The sequence below is a fragment of the Macrosteles quadrilineatus genome, unplaced genomic scaffold (assembly GCF_028750875.1).
Source record: "Macrosteles quadrilineatus isolate MER2022 unplaced genomic scaffold, UCM_ALF_1.0 Scaffold_10__1_contigs__length_6754688, whole genome shotgun sequence".
NCBI lineage: Eukaryota > Metazoa > Arthropoda > Insecta > Hemiptera > Cicadellidae > Macrosteles > Macrosteles quadrilineatus.
The window spans coordinates 5,408,995-5,430,329 of NW_026542603.1; the positions used below are offsets into that span (position 1 = coordinate 5,408,995).

Below are 21,335 nucleotides of genomic sequence, written 5' to 3' on the forward strand. Positions count from 1 at the left end.
GTTTTATTATAACTTATAAGAAATGTGACACTATTCATGTATATATTTCTAATGTACTTTATGAATAAAGATAATTTGAATTGAATTGAATTGAATTTTGGGTAGGCTAAATTCATTTTTTTTCCAATGTAACTGGTGTTTTGCTCAAATAACTTTAATCTGTGTTGTTCTACATGCCTGGTGTTTCGTAAATTGTAACTGTGGAATTTGTTAGTTTGATAATCTGAACTTTTTACAAGTAGAATAGTTTCAAAAATGTATAAATCATAGATGGTCATTTTACCCAATTTAGACAAATATTTTCCAACTGATTCTCTGTTTTTTATACTAAAGATGATTCTAAGAGCGTTTCCTGTTGACGTAGGATTTTGTCCAGGTTTTTTTTTGTGGTACCACCATATAAAGCTATTCCATAAGATATATGTGAATTTATTTAAGCAAAGTCCCTATCTGAACAACATCAAGCTTTTTGAATCTGCATATCAAGTAAATACAATTAACGTTATTACTAAAACTAACCAAAAGAATGCCAGTTGAAGCAAATAAAATTGTGACAGCCAAGTTTTATCCAAGGATATCAGGTAGCTCTTAAAATGTGAACATATTTTATATTTTATTGCTATTGAAAAAAATGACTGAAATTTGTAGACATACTGGTGACCTATATATCAGCTTTTGAAATTTGATAAAATATTTACAAGAAACGTTGATTATATCGAACTGGTAACACATCGTGAGTATTTCCATTAGGCACATAACCTTTGAGTTGACTTTTTATAATCATCAGAAATTATGACAGTTATTAGTTGAAAAAATAATATAAACTTCAAAATTGCTCAAATTTGAGCAACATGTACACTAGTTTATCTCCAATTTATGTACTTCAAAATTGGGTTTTTGGAACAGCCATTTTAAGGGTGTAGTCCAAACCAGAATGCTACGATTGCTTGGTTTTATTTGAATTTGAAAAGTGTAAAATTTGACTAAGGAACAGGATGTAAATCCCGACGTTTATGAGCTAGCTGCATATTCCCAAAAGACATAACCTGGGTTTTTACTGAATGCAGATAGTTTAAGGGTTTCCCCCAAAAGTCATGGACATTAGTTTAAGATTAGATGTCAGAGAAGTACACATTCTACATGAGTTATACAAGTTGATAGAAAATGATTTCTTTTAGGGCTGCGAGGTAGAATACCACACTCACAACGGGTTGCAAAACCTGTTCCTAAGCTTCAAGAAGCGAAGTGACCGAGAACAGTTTTACAGTTGTCTTCTCTCTCAGCCGAGCTTGAAACTGGCCGACCTGGACAGGGAAAGGATGACTTTATGTTGGCAAAACGGACTTCTATCAAATTATGACTATCTGCTCTACCTTAACAGGTTGGTGAAGGATTCTGTTGATTGAATTTAATTATGTTTTACATTATTTTTTCCCAACACAACTATAAAAAAATATTTAAAAATATTATTTTAATTTATTATAAAAATATTTGGTCAGATCTACATAAGAAGACTTCTTAACCCTTTTGAAGGTGACGGTTTGAAAAGTGTAGTTCTCCCTTCACGGTAATTTTGCAGCGTGGTAGCCGTACATTTAACCCACTGTTGAATCTTACCAGCAAGCGCTTGTGTTGAAGGTCCTTATAGTAGCACTTGTCCCGGCTCTCCAACGGTGACCAGGTGGCTAAGGCAATTGCACTGACGAGAGTAGAGCTCAGGTATTTCTATATGCGCGGGTTCGATTCCTGTACAGGTATCAAGAATGAAGAATTTATTTGCCGTTATAACATAGTTAGGCTTTGTCAAAATATCATTTTTGAGAAAAAGTAAAAGTAAATCAACATACATGATTTAAAAAGTCCTCAGTTGAATAAAATGCGTTATCCTTAAGCAACTTACAAACAGTGGTACAAAATTTCTTAAATGGTAACATTTTTATATCAAAAGACAATTTGTTGTAAAATAAAATCTGATGGTAATTATGACTATTGAAATATTTTTTCACCTCACTGTGATGCTTTTAGCTGTTTTACAAACATTAATTGGAGGCTGATAGTTACGTATTTCTGTCCATGCCAGCTGTCATCATCGGCATTATGGGGACCGAGCAGGTTTTTACATCTCTAGGGCTGAAAATTACCTGCTCGCTTATTTACTTAAAACATTGGTGTATACTAAATACACAAGCAGTATCCAAATTATGTTCGTCCCAAGACAGCTTACTATCAAAATATATACCAAGAAGTTTTACAGGTTTTAATAAACTATCATCTAAGACTAGATTCAAATGGTTACTTAAAGTTAATGTGTTCTGTTTTACTTTCCTTAACATTTAATTTGTTTGCTAAAAACCATGACTTTGATTCCTCCATAGCTATTTTTAGTCTGTGTTGAACACTGAAATAATATACATCAGAATGTATGCAGGGTGGTGTCATCCACATACAAAACATACATCACAGAAACGTTAAAACTGTAGTCATTAAAAACAAGAAAGGACCTAGGAGAGAGCCTTGCGACACTCCGACTGTAATTTGTAGGAAATCAGAATCATTGTTATTACAACTAACCATTTGTTTTCTATTGCTTAAATAGCTTTGGATCAAATTCAACTCATTATCGACAAAAGGTACAATCCATACTAAGCTTACTAATGTGGCTTAGCTGGTTGTTAAGGGCCCACCTAGCCCAAGTAGTGTCTGGATTGGGCGGAAGTTGGCGATATTTGCAAGTTCAATAGGGACACAACACTTGTCTTGCTTCTTTTACACTATTATAGAGGATAATTTTTTTTTTATTTTTTTCGGTTAAATATGGATTTGACGTGTTGAAATACATATGCCAAAACAAAAACAAAACATCCTAAAAAAATACATTGATAAAGAAATTGTACACAAATCCTGAGTCAAAGGGTTAAGATGACTTTTCTTATAGCTTATAGTCATAGTTTAGTCATAGTCAAAGTATGGTAAAGCACTGATGACCTTTTGGTAATTTGGTGCTCTCCCTGTTTCTTAGGTACCCAATTATCGAAAACCAGTATTTTTGGCTTTCCCTAAAGGCTTAACAACTCTTGATGGTGATTGTCTGTATTAAACTACACCATTTTGAAGAATCTAATGAATAACTCATTTGACTATGACCGATTTGTCAATTGTTGTGAGACGTTCCTTGAGGGGGTGGCTGTAGTTGAGGCGGTCAAATGCCTTGCTCAAGTTGAGAAAGAAATTAGTAACAACACATTCTTCTTGTAGTAGGTCAATGGTGTGTTTTGCAAGCTGTGAAAGAGCAATTATAATTTACCTGCTTTTTGTAATTGAGAAAGCCATGTTGTTGTAGTGCGAGAACCTTATTCCGTTCCAGATGAGGTAGAAGTCTATTCAGGATAAATCTTTCGATGATTTTGGAGAAAGTCAGAATAAGTGGCTTTAGTCTGTAATTGGTTTTATCTGTTGGATATTTTTGTGTTTCTAGTAGACTTTTGAATGTTTATTGTGGGAAAGCGCCTTGTTTGATAGTTAGTCAGTGCTTGAATTAGCTGACTATTTTGGCTGATATTTAATCAATACCTGATGTTTCAGTGAGGCAGACAGAACCTTCAATGACCTGACCCAATATCCGGTGTTTCCCTGGGTGCTACAAGACTACACCTCTACCACAATCAACCTGCTCAGTTTTCATTCGTATCGTGATCTCTCCAAGCCTGTCGGTGCTCTCAACCCCATTAAACTGCAAAGACTAAAGGTATCAGACCAGTAGTACAATTTTCTTAGTCTGACCAGTGCCGGATTACTGGAAATGTAGGATTATTGAGCAATGATTAAATAAATCAGCCATTGTGAGGATATCAGCACTCAGCACCGCTCTAATAGGCGGAGATAGTAAACAAATGACCCATTGAAAAGATTATGAAAAAAATAAATACCTTATACTCATTACTTAGCCATTGCAGATTCAGTACTAGTGTTTCAACAAATAAAATCTTATTTTAGCAGTTTAACCCTGTTTAAACTGTTTAGCTACTTAATGACATTGACACACGCTGCTAAGGGACACTTCCCCATCGGCAGCTTTTTAAAAAAATGTTGGTATACTGTTCAGTAGAACTCTAATTATTCAAATCAATCAATGAAATCAATCATTCAATTATCAATGAAATAAATCATTCAATTAAATGAAAATTTTTTTATGAATACAACTTTATTAATTTAATTTAAATTTATGTATTATTAAAAACATATAAAATTTAAAATTTTTTAAAACTACCTGTATACTGTATATACTATTATAAGTAGCCTTATTGTTTTATATAAACTAACTGTTACACACGGGCTCCACCCCATTTTACTACATTAGTATTAATAATAAAACTATTGATTGGTTAAGTTAAGATGAAATAAACAAAGCAGAATACAAACAAATAATAACAGCTGAGGTATTTTTAACATTAGGTAAATGGAAAGTTCCCTTTGGAAAGCAATTACGACCTTATAGGGCAACTTATGAAATAATGGATAATTTTGCGCAAGGTTTCTCATCATGACGAACATTTTAAGTATATGGTTTATGGGGGTGTGACTTGTAGTTTTCTCAAAAGTTCATGGGTACTTTTGGCTTTATATATAGATTATTTTAAGATATGACTATTAGTTATAACTTTAATTTTTCTTCGCCCGTTTAATAGCTACGCAATTTTGTGTAAACGTTTATGTGCCAATAAAAATATATTTGTATTTATTTATTTACATTAATTCTTCTGTGGTCACAGTTAAATCGTGAACATCTTCGACATCATCGTCTCCACCATCGTAGCAAAACTGCAAACGTTACCCTCAATTGGGCAATAATCATTGGAGCTCATCTTTACAAACCAAAGTTCGTACCAGACATAAGAGGTGGCATCGACTGTACTCATTAGTACCCTACCCTTGCCACTTCTTCCCCTTTAAGTTCACCAGTGGCATTTCATAAGAGAGGTCACGAGAGAAAAAAAATGTTCAGTGGATGTGCCGGGAATCGATCCTGTCCCTACTGCACGAAGTCCGAGATGCTAACCACTAGGCTAGGAACACACCCATATATTCATGTAACATTTGTATTATTTCTGTTGATAGGAACGTTACGAGGAAATGCCAGAAAACAAGTTCCTATACGGATCTCACTACTCGGCTCCTGGGTTTGTGTTGTTTTATCTCACAAGGCTTTACCCTCACTACATGTTGTGTCTGAACAACGGAACATTCGACAAAGCTGACAGGATGTTCAACAGGTAGTTACTACTGTCAGCATTAAAAGCTTAATATTGGTTCTTCTAGAAAATCAAAAGAGGACTAAGCTCTTAGTTATCCGATTTTATATTCAGGTTGACAAGATGTATGATGAATCAGTCACTGATTTACTTTGTATACATTTTGGTTTTATATTCGTAAATCTGGACTAAAAATGTGATGCTTTAACCTTAATTTTTCTTCCTAAGGCATTGTGGTAGTTCCCAATCTGCTAAATTTACATTGTGAACCTGTTTGCTTTCCACTTTAACAAAGTAATTGGAAATTTGCATAGGTAGCTCATTTTCTGAAACAGCAATAAGCTACTTTGTTTTTTACCAATAAACATCTCACAGTATTTATTATTTATTTATTTATGACATTTATTTTTGAGAGATTAAAAGGTAGAAAGGACTTGTTCCTCTTATTTGCCTTTCGTGTAAAGATAAAGGCAATTTTAATTTAATTTAATTTCTTTTAACTATATGGTAGAATAATATATAAAAAAGTGCAGAACAACAAATCGTTATTAGAAAACTTTTACTTATTGCAGTGTGGCAGACGTGTGGAGGAATATTTTGAATAACATGTCTGACTTCAAAGAATTGGTTCCTGAATTTTACGACCCAACCAACAACGGAGATTTTCTTTGTAACAAGTTCGGGATCAATTTTGGCTACAGGTCTGACAATACAAAGGTCGGCGACGTTGAACTTCCGCCGTGGGCTGAAGGTATGAAGATATAAAAATTCATTTGAACTTCAACCATCTTAAAGTTTAACATGGCTAAAAGTATCCAAATCTCATTTGACATTTAGATTTTCAGGATTTTTTAGTGATGATAGCAGACTTAACTGAATGGGAAATGGAACAAGAATCTTAAAACTTTACACTATATACACGAAACATTACAATATTTCTCTGTTACTGACAGCATTTGGTATGTTACCATGTTTGAATGGGAACTGTTTTTCACTTTGTAGGGCCTAAAGACTTTGTTACGAAGATGAGGGAAGCATTAGAGTCTGATTACGTCTCTAGGAATCTTCACAACTGGATTGATCTAATCTTCGGCTACAAGCAGACAGGAGACGAAGCAGCCAAGGCTGATAACTGTAGGTAAAGGTTTTACTTTATACTTACTTAGTTATCGTTCTAAAAAACTGTACATATTCTCTTTTTTCAATGATTGTAAAAAGTTAAATAAAAATTTATTAGGCCTATTGGCCAAATTTTTGAAAATACTTTTTGTTGCAAAACTTTTTTGTTTAGAAACAGGATACATAAATTATTTATACATTAAATTACACCTGTATAGCTTTTGTTGTTCCGTAGTTAGTTGATTCATTTATTTAAAATAAATGCTCTTCTTGACTTATCTTCTGCGATATTTCCATAATAATTTTCAGTGCAATATACATACTGTATACACGTGGATTGTTTAGAGTAACTAATTATAGTAGCATGAAAACCAGGGCCGCCCCGAGGGCGGGGCGAGCGGGGCAACCGCCCTGGGCGCCGCGGCTAGGGAGGTGCCGCAGCTTTGGAAGGTAACAAATTTAACAACGTTATTGGCAAACCGAAAACAAATATTCTACGGCAAACTCATAAACATGTAATAAATGACAATGACAATTCTAAAAAAAGGCAATCCGTAGCTTTCATTTCATTCATAAAATAAATACCGTTATTTAATATACAATTCGGACTATTACTTTTACGTCTGACATGTGACTTGTTGGCAATACTGCGAGTCCGAGACACACACACTGCGTTCTACGTATTCGCCCTCACGCCTCACCTACTTTCTTGTTTCCAACCTCAAACTCTTACGTCAACTCAAAGTTGTTTTGTGATGTCTGCTGTGATTTGTAAATTCTATGTTTTTAGTAATTAAGTTCAGTGTAGTTTTTACGTTTATAAAAAATACTTGCAAAACGTTCAATAGAGATATATCGGTTGGGTCTAATGACGCAAACCCCCCAAATACATTTTTTGGAAACAGGGGAAAATTTAAATCTCGCCCCGGGCGTCCCTGATGAAAACCAGTAACTTAATGGTAGGAAATTATTGTATGTCATGACAATTTTTGGTGCTCTAGTGCCGCTAAAAGAATGTTTTCTTTATTTTATTTTTATTGTTCAATTTATTTTTCTGGTCAAAGGGAAGTGAGCTGGTCAAAGGGTAGAGTGTGGGACTTCTTTCCTCGAGGTCTCATGTTCAAATCCCGCTAATCATCAATGGATTTTATCTACGTGATAATGCTGCAACCTTCTATCCTGAAGTAATGTGAAAAATAATCCCAATCCCCAACAAAATATTGCTTCTTCTCTATAATCATATTTTTGTACCTAATCCTGTCTGTGTGCTGCAGTGTTCTGTGATGTGTGCTATGAAGGGGTCGTTGACCTCTGTGCTATATCTGACTACAACAAGAGACATGCGCTGGAAGTTCAGATCATGGAGTTTGGCCAGATACCGAAGCAGATATTTTTTCAACCGCACCCAAAAAGGACTACTTTCTGGGTGGATCGACCCGTTACCAGTGTCAGTTGTGCTGGTGAGTTGAATGTTGAACAGAATATTTGTTAAGAGATGTATTTAAAATAGTTAAATATACACTAATTAATGTGAATCGTCATTTAACAATTGTGTAAGATCAGATAGATTCTTTCCATGTTTTTGGCATTTTTTCTTCGTTCCATACTCTACATATTATATCATGGAGTTTTTCTAGTGTAGTCCTGCCACCTTTTTTCAATAATTCTGCTACTATACCATCTTCTCCAGGAGATTTGTTATCCTTTAAGGAATTTAATGCTTGTTCTACTTCTTCAATATTTGGATTCTCAACAAGAGGTTGTACATCATGGTATATGGGGATTTCTTCATTATTGTCAATTTCTTCCCCATTTAGTAACTCCTCAAAGTGCTCTCTCCATCTGTTGGTCACTTCCTGTTTCTGTACTAAAATATTGCCCTCTTTGTCCTTAATGCCAAATGCGTTTGCTGTATATCCACTTCTGAAGTGCCTAACACATTTATAAAAGTCTCTGGCATTTTGTGCTCTCTGATCTCTTTCTGCTTTTTCTAGTAATCCCTTCAAGTACTCTCTCTTTTTCTTACGCAGGGTTCTTGTGGTTTCTTTGTTTACTCTAAAATATTCTTCTCTATCTTCGTTAGACTTATTGTTCAACCATAAGGGAATAAATTATAGGATTGCTCAGGCCAATAAATGTATGTATTCTTGTAAGAAATTGTTGACTTCAAAGATTCTCTCACATAAAACGAAAATAAAAATATATCATAGTATAATTCGACCAGTATTAACATATGGAGCTGAAACTTGGATTTTAAATAAAAAAGAAGAAAACAAAATGATTGTTTTTGAAAACAAAATTTTAAGAATGATATATGGACCAATACAAGAAAATGGAGAATGGAGAAAAAGACATAATAGGGAGATAAGGAATATGTACAATGATTATGATGTAGTAGCACACGTGAAAGCAAGGAGAATAAGGTGGGCAGGACACGCACTACGGAGAGAACAAGGTTCACTACTAAAAGAAGCAAGTATAGGAAAGCCAGAAGGGAAACGACCATTAGGAAGGCCCAAGAAGAGATGGTGGGATAGTGTTTCCAAGGACGTCAGAGAAGTGGGGGCAGAAGTGGAAGAGGCAGAAGATCGAGAGAGATGGAGAGCAGTTGTTGGTGCGGCCAAATCCCGCCTTGGGCATAAATGGCCATGGGAGTGAGTGAGTGAGTAAGATCAGATAATAACTATATTTCTGATTCCTGGATAGCTGTGGGATGGTAATAAATTCTTATCCAAGCCTAACAGTCGTGAAAGATGTAGCTGATTAAGGATTTCAATTTAAGATGAACTCGTCTAAGTAAATAATGTACCTGTAGTTATCAGATGGACATTAATATAGTCCTGAGAAATGTCAGTAGCATTTTTTAAACTCAAAACTGTGTTTAGCTGCCCTTAATCGTTGGGCTTTAGCAAACAGCTGGTCTTTGTCAGTAAAAAAGCATACTGTGGTACAGGCATCTCATTGTATTCTAGACTAATCCTTCACTAATATTTGACTTAAAATACGCCTGGTTGCATTCCCATTTCAATTGACCAAACTCATTCACTGATAAAAATTTCATTCGTCCCAAACTGAGTATATTTTAATTTTTGTTAAAACATATCTTTCTTGTACCCCTCTTTGATCGTGCTCATTAGAAGAAAAAAAAAATACTGGCAACATCAATCGTATGAAACAGAGGAAACATTTAATGGTGCACTTAAGTGGTGCCTTGCACTAGTCGCTTCTCCTTGCTCTTCACAAGTGTTGGCCCAAGCACATACAAGAACTGAAATGCTTGGTCGTCCCATAGCAAGTTTCCTCTGTGCATCAATCCATTAAATAGCTTAAATATTTTCCCACCATATCTGTTTTACTGTTTCCAAACAATACTGTTCTTATATTATTAGTTCTTAATCTTTCTAACTGAAAACTGTTTAAGTAATCATATTTCTTTGCATCTTCCTGCTGCATGTACCAGATCTGGTGAGGCGTCTGGTCCCATCTTTGACCCTGGTATCTCACAAGGACGCAGTAACTGCTGTGACCTTGACTCCTGATAAGAAGCAGGCTGTGTCTGTCGGCCGAGACGGACTTTTGAAGATCCACTCAGTCGAGGGTGGCAGACAGGAGCGCAGTGCGGCTTTAGCTGCGACACCTCTCTCATCGTTGGTAGCCTTCCTGCCTACCTCCGTTATTGTGGGATCGTGGGACAGCAATATGCAAGTGCTTGTTTATTTACTCGTAAAAAGATTATTAGAATAGATATACAACAAATTCTTTTCATCCCTAAAAAGGGTCCATTAGATTAGTAGCCAGATTCCCTAAGTATCCTTATATCAGGTTCAAAATTGTAATCTTATAGGCCTATAGGACCTTTTTACAAATATTCCAAATTCAAACCATTGTTGGTGAATTTTCTTTTAGATAGGGAATTATACTTGTTAGAAGAATATCTGGAAGATAAGTAATTTTAAAATTTAAAGGTTTAAAATAGGTTTATATAAACAAGGTAGACATTCAGTATTTGGTTCCACGTTCAAATTTGGGCAATTCTGAAATTCGGTACCTATCAAGCCCAAATTCATAAATTCTCAAAAATTGGTGATTCCTTAATATTGCCTGTAGATGTTGAGGGATCAGGAATTGGAGAAATTGTACTAGATTAGTTTTGAATAATAATCAATGTTTAATTTTAAAATCCACTCACTTAAATATCGGCCACCAGTTAAGCATACCAAGTGAGCAATACCCAACTAAAGGTTACTCCTGAAAATTTCAAATCTTTTTTCAACCATTTATTTCTAGCACCAAGAGTCTAATAATCTCTAAAAATCAATTATGGAACTTTTAGACTCTATTTTGAATGTAAACTTAACCCACAGTATCATGTACGATGTGGCGTGTGGCCGCGTGATAGACACAATGCTGGGTCATGAGGATGCGGTCACATGTGTGTGTTGGGCTGCCGAGCGTCGTCTGCTGGTCACAGGCTCGTGGGACGGCTGGGTGCGGCTGTGGCAGACCGAGACCTTTCCTCCGTCAGAGCCAATCAGACCAGCGTCCGACCTCGTCAGTCAGTTGGATCACGACGGACGTGTCACTTGTCTATGTGTCAACAGGTGAGGTGAATAAAACATCTTATTATATATACAAAACTATCTTTGTTATTAGTAAAAAAGTGAAAGCTGTTTCAGACAATTGCTACAACCAAAGAATAAACTGCTGTACGGAGAACTGCTGTCATTGACTGTTGGATACTGAAGTAGATATCTCATATTTTTGGACCAGGTGTTCCCAGTATTTTTTACTAAAAAGATGTAAAGAGATACTAATGGACTGTGTTACAGCCTAGATTTCCATCCTTAGTTACTCAGACGTAGTTATCGGCAGAAGTCTGGAGCAATCGGCAAACATAGCGCAATACTGTATTTGAAGAATCCTAAATTTTCAAGTCTTGGTTGACTCTGCTCCAAACTCCAGTTATCTAAACCCCAACTATCCAAATCACCAATTTTAGGAACTTCTTACAGAAAGAATTATTTAAAAAAAAACCCTAAAACTGCAGTAGTAAGAATCGTTATTAAAGAAGGCAGATGCCATGATCGTGTCAAAATCCTGAAGATCTCCCACGGTCGTGCAGATATCATCATCGTCACCTACAGTCACAGAAACATCATCCTCTGCAATCATGGTAAAAGCGTTAATTTTACGATCTTGAAATCATTGTACACACATTCTGTGATCACAATTCAAAAAGCTTGGCTTGTGGAGCTCAGCCTCCCTAATATAGTTAAATGTCCCACCAACAAGGCAATCATGTGAAGTCAAGCCATGGTACAACCCAGAACAATGGTCGCGCATGCACAGCGACCATATCAGTTGGGGTGTGAGTGAACCACCGGTTTTTGTGCCGCATCGTTGAAACGAGGAAGATGGCTTCGTAGACTCGTGGAACATGGGGGAAAGCCCCTTGTGAGGTATGGTGTTAAACTAATTTATTTCAGTAAATAATCTGTTTCAGATATCACCTGTCAACTACTTTAATGTAATTTCCATTGTCACCTTTTAATGTCGATATTTTGCTCAATCCTTAGTTCACATGGTGTCCAGTTGTCTGATTAGTAATTATTGCATATATTCAATAGGCAATACTATTTCTGTTGTTAAAATGTTTCAATTAATATTAATAATCATCAAAGCTGGCTTTTTGGGCCTGTGATTCACGGTAAATTGTCTCCTCTGGTTAAATTAAGAGGTTCAGTTGTCGTTTCCTGCACAATTGGTTTTGTCTTAACAGTCAAACAATCGACAAAAATCACCAATATCGTAGCCTTAACGCCACAGGCTTGACTCGGTCTACTTTTAATACAATTTCCCAATTTTGGTAAAAATCCAACTATTGGAATGAGGTACGGTCCCAATAAATTTGGATGACTGGAGTTCTACTGAATTTAAAATAAATGCTTTAAAAAGTTATCTGTGCAATTGATTATGCTACTAACTGATGCTAATGATCAATCAAATTATGCTACATCTTTCCAAAATGTCCATTATTGTCTTTTTATTATCATACAAAAACGGGATCTGTAATTTTTTAATTCATCAAAGTTGGTTATTAATTAGTTAATAATTCATTTAACTAATTGAAACGGGACTATTACAAGTTAAAACTGTTTGTGGCAATTTCTTAACCATCTTATATATTTCAGAACAAATACACAGTTGGCTTCTGGCACTGAAGATGGTGAAATATTCTTGTGGTCTTTGATCACATTCATTGTAACACAGAAAATAACAGGCAAGTAATCACTTAATTTTGATTTATATGAGGGCTGTCCAGTAACTAATCGACATTTCGGATTGGTGTCACTTGGGGTGGTGCTATCACCTCCATCTTGGTATCAGAGCGTTCCTACACTCAGTAGCCTACACATCCTATCTATTAAGATGGCGGTGATGGGCCTGATTCTACTTTGACCTGGTATGACCATGTTGTAGTTTTGAAAAATAAACTGAGTTCAAGTATATTTGCACTTAAACAATTATGTGGCAAACTAGAATGGCCTTCTCTCATACAGACATACTATGGAATTTTTCATAGCCATATAAGCTATGGGTTACTTGTTTGGCGGTCTTCTGCTCACGCAAAAGAATTTTCAATCTGCAGCAAAGGGCAGTTAGGGTCATAGCTGCTGTAGATAGGCACCATGATTGCACTGATTTTTTTAAAGAATAGGTACCAAGTGTATTAACACTGTTTTCTCTATTTACTAAGCAATGCCTGTTATATTTAAGACCACAATTAGAGAAGCTGGAATATAGGAGAGATATACACTGCCATAATACTTAAATGTAATATAAATCTTCCTTATATTAGACTTGTTAAGACTGATAAAAAACCATTAATTTTAAGCAGTAAATTTTATAACAAGTTACCAATAGCCATAAGATTACTCAGTGATAAGGATTTCAAGATTAAAATAAATATCTTTCTTTGTAATCAGCCATTATGCTCAATAGAAGATTGTATGTAAAGAACACTGACTCCACTGGATTTTAATTAATGTTATGTTATGACTAATTTGACGTGCCAATGTATTTGTATGGAATACTAACTGGCAAATAAAAATCTCATTCTCATTCTGGCATTGGCACCACCTGGAGCGGCACCAATGGGAAATGTCTGTTACTTTCTGGACAGCCCACTTGTAGTTTAATGGGATTTATATTGTATGTAATTTTTTGCCATGAGTTAAAACCTATTACTATGCATGATGTATATCATGTGTATCATGATGTCATTTACTATATGCATTTTATTGCACATCAATAGAAACAAATTCAAAACAAAATGCCAAAGTACCTCCAGGCTTTTGCCTAGCTTGCCTTGTTCAATTGTTGAAATAGGCCGACTGCTCCAATATGATGACGCAAATAATTCCTACGTTATTTTTATGTCTTATCTTTGTAAACATGTTGGTTATGTAAAAAACACTTTTTATTACCTTCCCGTAGAAGCAAACATACGTACTCAGTACTCCCTAAAAATTAATGTAATTTAAATAGGGAATAAATCTAAACACTTTAAGGAAATATTAGAGTGAAAATCCAATCAGGCAAATGGAAATTCACTCAGTCAGCAGGTATCCTTCAGCAGGGGGTATTAACTTTGTTGTTATTGTTTAGGGGCTCTGCTTTCTTTTAATAATAACAACAAAGTGCCAGGTTAGAGAAAAATATAGATATTTTTTTTTGAGCAATAAGAAAGTGACAGAGCACTATTATGCCTCCTTTAATTACACAATACCCCTGCCGCAGCAAACCTGCAGACTAAGCGAATTGACATTTACCTGGCTGGATATCTACTAAAGTATTTCCTGAAAATTGTCAGATTTATTTCCTATTTAAATCACTTTATTTTTAATGAGTACCTAGGTTTGCTGCTACAGGGAAGGTATTTATTGGTATGTTTTTATTGGTATGTTGATAGCTAAAAGAAATGCCAAATTTGATTAAAATATATCCATAAACAATCAAACTGCATCAGTTTATTTATTCTTGATAAGAATTACGAGGGAATTTTAAATTTAAAGTTTTTATAATTATCTCTGTAACCATTAAGCATACAACAACACTTCAATGCACAAATTTATTTATTTTTTTAAGTTCCACAAAACGGTTTGGAAAGAAATTGTGAAAGTTTATGTTTTCAGGGTAACAAATAGGAAAAAACAGTTTTTACTGCATAAAACCCCCGATTCCCATAGTCCGATCATGCTAATTTGTTCAAATATACAGAGGTTTACAGGTTTGTACAAAATTTGATCAAAATCGGATCAATTTTGCTAAGTTATGCAATGAACACATGTATATAAGGAAAAAGGATAAATAAATAAAAATATATATATTTAATATATATATATATATATATATATACTAGCAGAGCACCCGTCCTTCGTACGGGGTTGGCATATAAGTATAAAATGCTTTTTGCAGTTATACTCAAGCTTTGCGTTTGCAATGAGGGAGGACACAGTTTGATCAAATTTGCTTCTTTAAATTTACAGTATTCTATAGTATTACACATCTACCATAGACATATTGTTTTACCACTTCACCTAAACAATAGAAAAAAATAAATTATCAAAAATTCGCAAAATATCACAAATTATTAATGAAACTAAAACCAGAAACAACTGTAAACAATCCTACTTTGACAGTTAGTTCTCATTGCGTATCACAGTTTTTTGTAGCTGCTTAGTTCAAATTAGCTGTTTTCATAAATGCAAAAAAAATATTTTGCTGCACTCTGTTGGTAAATTTTATAACTTTTTAATGCTTTTGCATATCATAGAACCAATTTTTTTTAGTTGAAACAGCTGACTAAATTATTTAATTCCCTTTAAATATGAATACTCATAAGGTTAACATGGGGAACCACAGAGCCATTGGGGCGGAGCCCGAAAGGATTTTTGAGGTAAGAATATGCCTATATGTTAATCGGTAATGTGAGCTATCATCATGCCAAATTTAAACCCAATCCATACAGTAGTTAATGCGCGATTGAACTTGAAACAAACAAACAAACAAAAAACAAACACACAAACTTTCACATTTATAATATTAGTAAGATGAATTTGAACGTAGGTTGTTTTTGGCCTACGGGGACCTCAAAACAAAAAGTAAATCGATCCCGGGTCTAGGTATTACTAAGCGACCTACGGTAATAGCTTATTCTCTATATGGGAAATTAGCTAAACATGTTTGTTTTGCATATCATTAGTATAATTATATCTTGATTATAACTTGTTACAGAACACACAAACACTGTGAATTGTATCAAGTTTAGTCCTGATGGCAAGAAGCTAGTGTCTTGTGGAGATGACCAAACATTTAGACTATTTGACTTGACATGTGGAGGAATGCAAACATTCTACAAAGAACTGGACGACCAACTCAAGTAAGTTATTGGCTTATAACTCAAGAAATTACGGCATTATTAGTCTTGCACTCATATGGGGGACTAGTAAATTCATTCAAGCTTTATTATAGTTGTTTTGCGCCCCACCTTATCCTTGGATTAGTGATGGTCATATCCGGATATCGGACTACCGGATCTGAGCTAGAACCAACGCCTGGTTGGATCCATAAAAAATTGGATCTTGGACTGGATCTAGTTTTGATAGTCCGATTTTTTTATTTTATTAACACAAAACGTTTTTCATAAAGTCCAATTCAAACATAAAAACAGGTGTTTTGTCATAATGATGTATTTTAAAATAAAATAAATAAATAAAATAATTAAATAATAATTAAATAAAATAATGTCCCTGACTACCCAGCCATCAGCGCACAAAACAGCTATCTCTTCTCTTTCCAAAATGGTAGTCGGATCTCTATTGAAGTCTACACATAATTTTATATCCGACACTATCCGTTACATATCCTACTTTTGTGTTGTCCACACGACTGTGGTAAATATTCAAGATTTTTCCTCGATCATGGAAGACAATGATATTGTCTAATGTCTACACGACTGTGTTAGATATTCAAGATTTGTCCGCGATCAGGGAAGACGATGACAATGTTTTTGTGACCGCAGGAGATAATGATAGATGATGTCTCTCAATTATTAATGCGCAGCTTGATTTTCATGTACGAGTCAATTTAATGTAATAATATATTTATCCATACGATGCCCTTGCGGACATGTTTTTGGATCGGATTCAACCTTTATATTACCTTTAAGATGTAGTAGTTAAATACTGGAATAAATTTATTATACCCAATTATGAAATGAATGAATGTACAGGTGTTTGGACTGGGATGGTACAATGTTGCTGCTTGGGAACAGCAAAGGTTGTGTTTACACCTGGGACTTGATATCCGTCACTCTAACACGTCAAGTCAAGGCTCATGAAGGTAAGACTACAAACTAATGGTCGATATTAGATAGTAAAAGACACAGGTTTTGATCATTCCCTAACAGTTTGTTTTTGTGTCCAGGTGCTGTTCTATGTTTGGCGCTAGCTGAAGATGGATCAATTCTCCTCTCCGGGGGAGAAGATAAAAAAATTCTCATTTGGAAACCAAATGACGATTCTGATTCCACAATCTGAACGTACACTTTATAAGTATTATTGTTAAAAAGTTTAACATTGTTATTGGTCGTGAGGGATCAATTTTGTCAACACCACCTATAAGTTAGTCCTTTTGGGCACAGTACCAAAAACTGGCTGAAACTTTAATCATAAATTCATTAATTTGTAGAAAACAAATGTACATTGTGACATGTATGTAGGTGCAATGTAAGAAGTGTTTTGTCCATAGAGATTCTGACTGAAACATTTTTTAGAGTCTTTCATGTCATTTTACAAGTACCATTTACAATAATAATTTTATGGACAAATGTTCTAAACCTATCTTAAGGCTGCAAGATTCATACAATTTCTGTTTGGATTCCACAACAACAGCAATATTGTTACACCGAGTGACAAAAACGTCTCCAGCCCCAAAAAAATATTTTGCTAAGAAAGTTACTGAGCAATTAGCATTTAACCCATTATTTGGTTATACACTATCTCCCTAGAGAGATGACCCTGCTAGGAGGTAGAAAAAAATCTTAAATGTAAGCTTAGGTTGATTTGCACTAAAAATTAAAGGTTGTTATAAGTGAGTTTAATACTGCAAACTTGGACTCAAACGGACAACCTAGCCTAAAATGGCAGCCGTTTAGAATTTTTTGGATATGCAATTGGTTACAAAACCACGTTGTTACTTGTATGGGCAACATTTTTAAAAATTCAAGAAATCCTATAACCCCCTTAGGAGGAATAATGTGTTAAATGGATTTTTATGCCCAGTAACTTTGTTCCAAGTTTGGTAGCTCTGACTTTAGTGACTTTATTACTTTTCTAAATATTTATACACCCCAAAACTTTTTTGCCACCCTAAATAGTCCTGACTCAGCAAATGAGACTGATTATTAGGAAATTTCTGTTGAACTATATAGTACTGATCATCCTTTTGTCAATTTCAACTGCCAATATAAGCATAGCAATAAGCGAGCATAAACAATTTCTTAATCGGGACTGTCAAAAAAAAGAAGATTTACCAAACAAACATATAAAAAAAACTATTTGAATAATTTGCTTTGCAATATATCATCTCCTCAAAGAAAAATCAATTCACTTACTAACACCCTGTGCACATGAGGACGTTAGACGCACACATTGGCAAAATGTGAAACCATACACAAGACAGCGCTAGACACGGCGTTAGTTGAACCAACCAATCCATTACTTCAGTGCGACTATGAAGCTAGAAGAGTTAACATGTCTTTGGTTGTTATAGATTAACCATGGTTTCATTGGTTCTTTCCTTTGGTTCAAAGCTGTCCTTTTTTTCCTTAGTACTGTTTTCTTCTGAAAATATGACCACAATCTACTGCCAAGCAGTCTTATAAAGAACGATTTTTTTTAGAATCTGGACACTCCAATCATGGTCGAGATACTTTTTGACTTTACCAATAAACAATTCTGTGTCAATTGCTTCCAAGTGTATTGTATACCCAATTCACACACAGATCGCAAAACGGAAAGATGAATTCACGTAAGAACTGGCCAAAAACGCGAGCTCGACTGATTAGTGATCTCATGTGTACAGCCAGTCTAGTAACTCGAGGCACACTGCAAACGTAACGGTTGAAGTGAAAACTACAAGCGTATTGGTTCAAAGCGCACATTTGCATGTGAACGATCCCATTTGTTCCTAGGTACTTAGCTAACACGTGTTTGACAAACAAGGCGTCTATCGCCCTCATGTATACAAGCCCTTAGAAGAATTAATTTGAATAATTATCTATTGTAGCAGTCCCGCTTTTCATGCTTAAACACGAAGTGAGCTCTTTTGCCGATACTTACACAATTTTTACCTACATTAGATACTCTATTCCCTGTGAAAATAGCTGTTGTTTAATGATCACCTGTAACTAAATGTTACAGGTAACTTAATGTTAAAACTTTAAGTTCATTTTGTATCATCGTATCAGTTTGAACATTTTGCCATAAAACTTTCTAAAATTAGCGGAAAACTAAATTTTTATTTAATAAAATATCATAATCCCTGTATGTAGTTGTAAAATGAAACTTGACTGGATGGTTCCTTAACTGCTTAGCCTACAAATGATGTATCTTTTCATTATCTTTCCTTACTAAATGCCAAACTGACGTTTGTTATTCAAAAGCAAAACCCACTAAAGCCGGGTTTTCCTAGGCGCGGAGTCGGCGAGCGGAGAGAGGAACGCGGATAGCGGACTCCACTTGTCTTAGGCAATTTAATGTTACTGTTTTCCTAGAAGCGGAGCGGAATGCCATGTTAATTTCAATTCCGCTCTCCGCGCCTAGGAAAACCCAGCTTTAGCAAGTAAACTTTAAATCATCTTCAATCATCGATATCCTTCCTTACATTAAAGAAGCTATTAGGCTCAGAGTGATTATATACCTCCCTAATTCCAGTCCGTTATTCATTTAGAGAAAGAGTAAGCTACCATCCCAGTTTCATTGTACAAATACCCTTAGACGTCCATGTACAAAAACACGATTTAAGTTTTGAAAACAGTAAGTTAACGGCATAAAATTATAATCCATTTAGGATGTAAAATCGTAAGTTATTGTCTTAATGAATCGATAATGTAGTTTGTAATCCTTACAGGTTTTAAGCCTGTTTTTATATTATTCTAGAATTGTGTTACAACATTCTGTGTAATATCTTTGACTTTTTATACTGCAGATAATATATGGAACTTATCACAGAGTATGTGTCATTACAGTTCTGTTTTATCTGTTGCTTTCTCATACTATAATAGTTTATGAGGACACAAAAGATCCTCCAGTTTAACATAAATTTCCATTTTTACTTTGGCATGAATTAGTGATGTGTGGTCGCAATTTTCATCAGCTCGGTTTATTTTTTATTAGTTGTCGGTTTACGGTTATTTTTGTTTACAATAAAGTTACTACCCACGTTTTAGCCCTAGGTACTAATAATATTTTTCTTTGTGTAAGGTTTATTGTTAACAGTAGGATTTTTGTTTAAAAGATTATTGCAGGTAAAATCTTTTCTCTTATAAATGATGGAAAATGTATGTATTTAATAGGCTACCTTAAACAATACGAATTTGTTTTATTCCTTACACTTTTATTCGCATCACTCGTAATGTCATGAGTAGATAATTCATGATTGCTGCACTATCCTGAAGATTGAACATCTACTGCAATTGTGGAGACATCATTGTCATCGTTTCCTACGATCATAGTAAAACTGTTGCATCAAAATTCACAACCAAAAACTGAAACCAACATTTTCCATTGATTCTTGGTTTTGGTTTTCTTTGCTGAAAACCGGTAAAACTAACAATTGATTTTATGAACCGACCCGTGTCTATAATGAATGAAAAGTAGTTGTGTAAGAATAAATAGTATTTCACTGTGGCGAACTGTGTCAAAGGTTCAGTTATTGAACTAATTTCTCTTTTATTCCAAAATTGGCCACAACTTATTGCAGAATTTAATATCTAAAGGTTGGTGTATCTAAAGTCAAAGGTAATATGACTATCAATATTAAGCTTTTTTATGTTTATTTGTAGCTATATATAAATATCGTTTTTGGTAAAGGTGGCTTTAGTCCAAGGTTTTTAAGAATGTTGTAATTGATAGGTTTAATGGCAGGCTTACTACCAAATATATATGGAAATGCACAACTAAACGCAAAAACACATGGACTTTTCAGAGCTACTATCTCCTTCTTTGGTAGTTGAGTCTTTGTTCTACTGCTGAAGACACTTCCAATGGAAGAAGAAGACTCTAATGGAAGAACATAGAAAGACTACTACTAAAGACAGAGCTAGTAGCTACAAAAAGGCTACCTATGTGTTATGTGTTTATTTGTGCAATTACATCTATTTTCTAGGGATAAATAATAAAATAAAAATAAATAAATAAAAACGTCTTTATTAGCCAGCGTTTCTCTGATACATGTCAGTTTTTCAGAACAACTTTTGTCATTAACCTATTGCACTTACAACTAAACATTCATATCTTTTAAAAACTTTTTAATCTTAATCTTAAAGGTATTGTTGGATGCAACGGTTTTTAGGCTCTCGGGTAATCCGTTGTACAATGCGGGTCCGAAATATGAGAAACTTTTTTTCCCCAATTCCAAGGTGACCCTTGGAAAGTGAAGCCTCCCACCATGACGTGTCCTACGTTGTATGACCTCATCCCGGACAGAAAGCCTCTCGCAAAGATAGTCGGGCTCACGGAGAGTCAGTACCCTGTGAGTCATGCAGCACGTCAAAAACCTGCACATGGCTTCCATGGGCAACATCCCGGCTGCTTCACGGAAAGGGGAAACATGATCAAATTTTTTAAGGCAGAATACAAATCTGATTGCTGAGCTTTGGATTCGCTGTATTCTGCACATGTC

General features: G+C 34.9%; 1 protein-coding gene across 1 annotated transcript in view; it reads left to right on the plus strand.

Moving 5' to 3' along the window:
* The window catches only part of LOC129004651 (protein FAN-like), a 37,789-nt gene extending 16,807 nt beyond the window's left edge, over positions 1-20,982 (plus strand). Inside the window, exons 7-18 of the mRNA XM_054433202.1 lie at positions 1,179-1,381; positions 3,583-3,745; positions 5,116-5,270; positions 5,822-6,000; positions 6,252-6,383; positions 7,643-7,828; positions 9,829-10,069; positions 10,733-10,969; positions 12,560-12,648; positions 15,666-15,810; positions 16,663-16,772; positions 16,857-20,982. Of these exons, the coding sequence (XP_054289177.1) occupies positions 1,179-1,381; positions 3,583-3,745; positions 5,116-5,270; positions 5,822-6,000; positions 6,252-6,383; positions 7,643-7,828; positions 9,829-10,069; positions 10,733-10,969; positions 12,560-12,648; positions 15,666-15,810; positions 16,663-16,772; positions 16,857-16,969 (1,953 nt within the window). The 3' untranslated portion in view covers positions 16,970-20,982. The remainder of the gene's footprint in view (positions 1-1,178; positions 1,382-3,582; positions 3,746-5,115; positions 5,271-5,821; positions 6,001-6,251; positions 6,384-7,642; positions 7,829-9,828; positions 10,070-10,732; positions 10,970-12,559; positions 12,649-15,665; positions 15,811-16,662; positions 16,773-16,856) is intronic.
* The last annotated feature ends 353 nt before the right edge of the window (positions 20,983-21,335 follow it).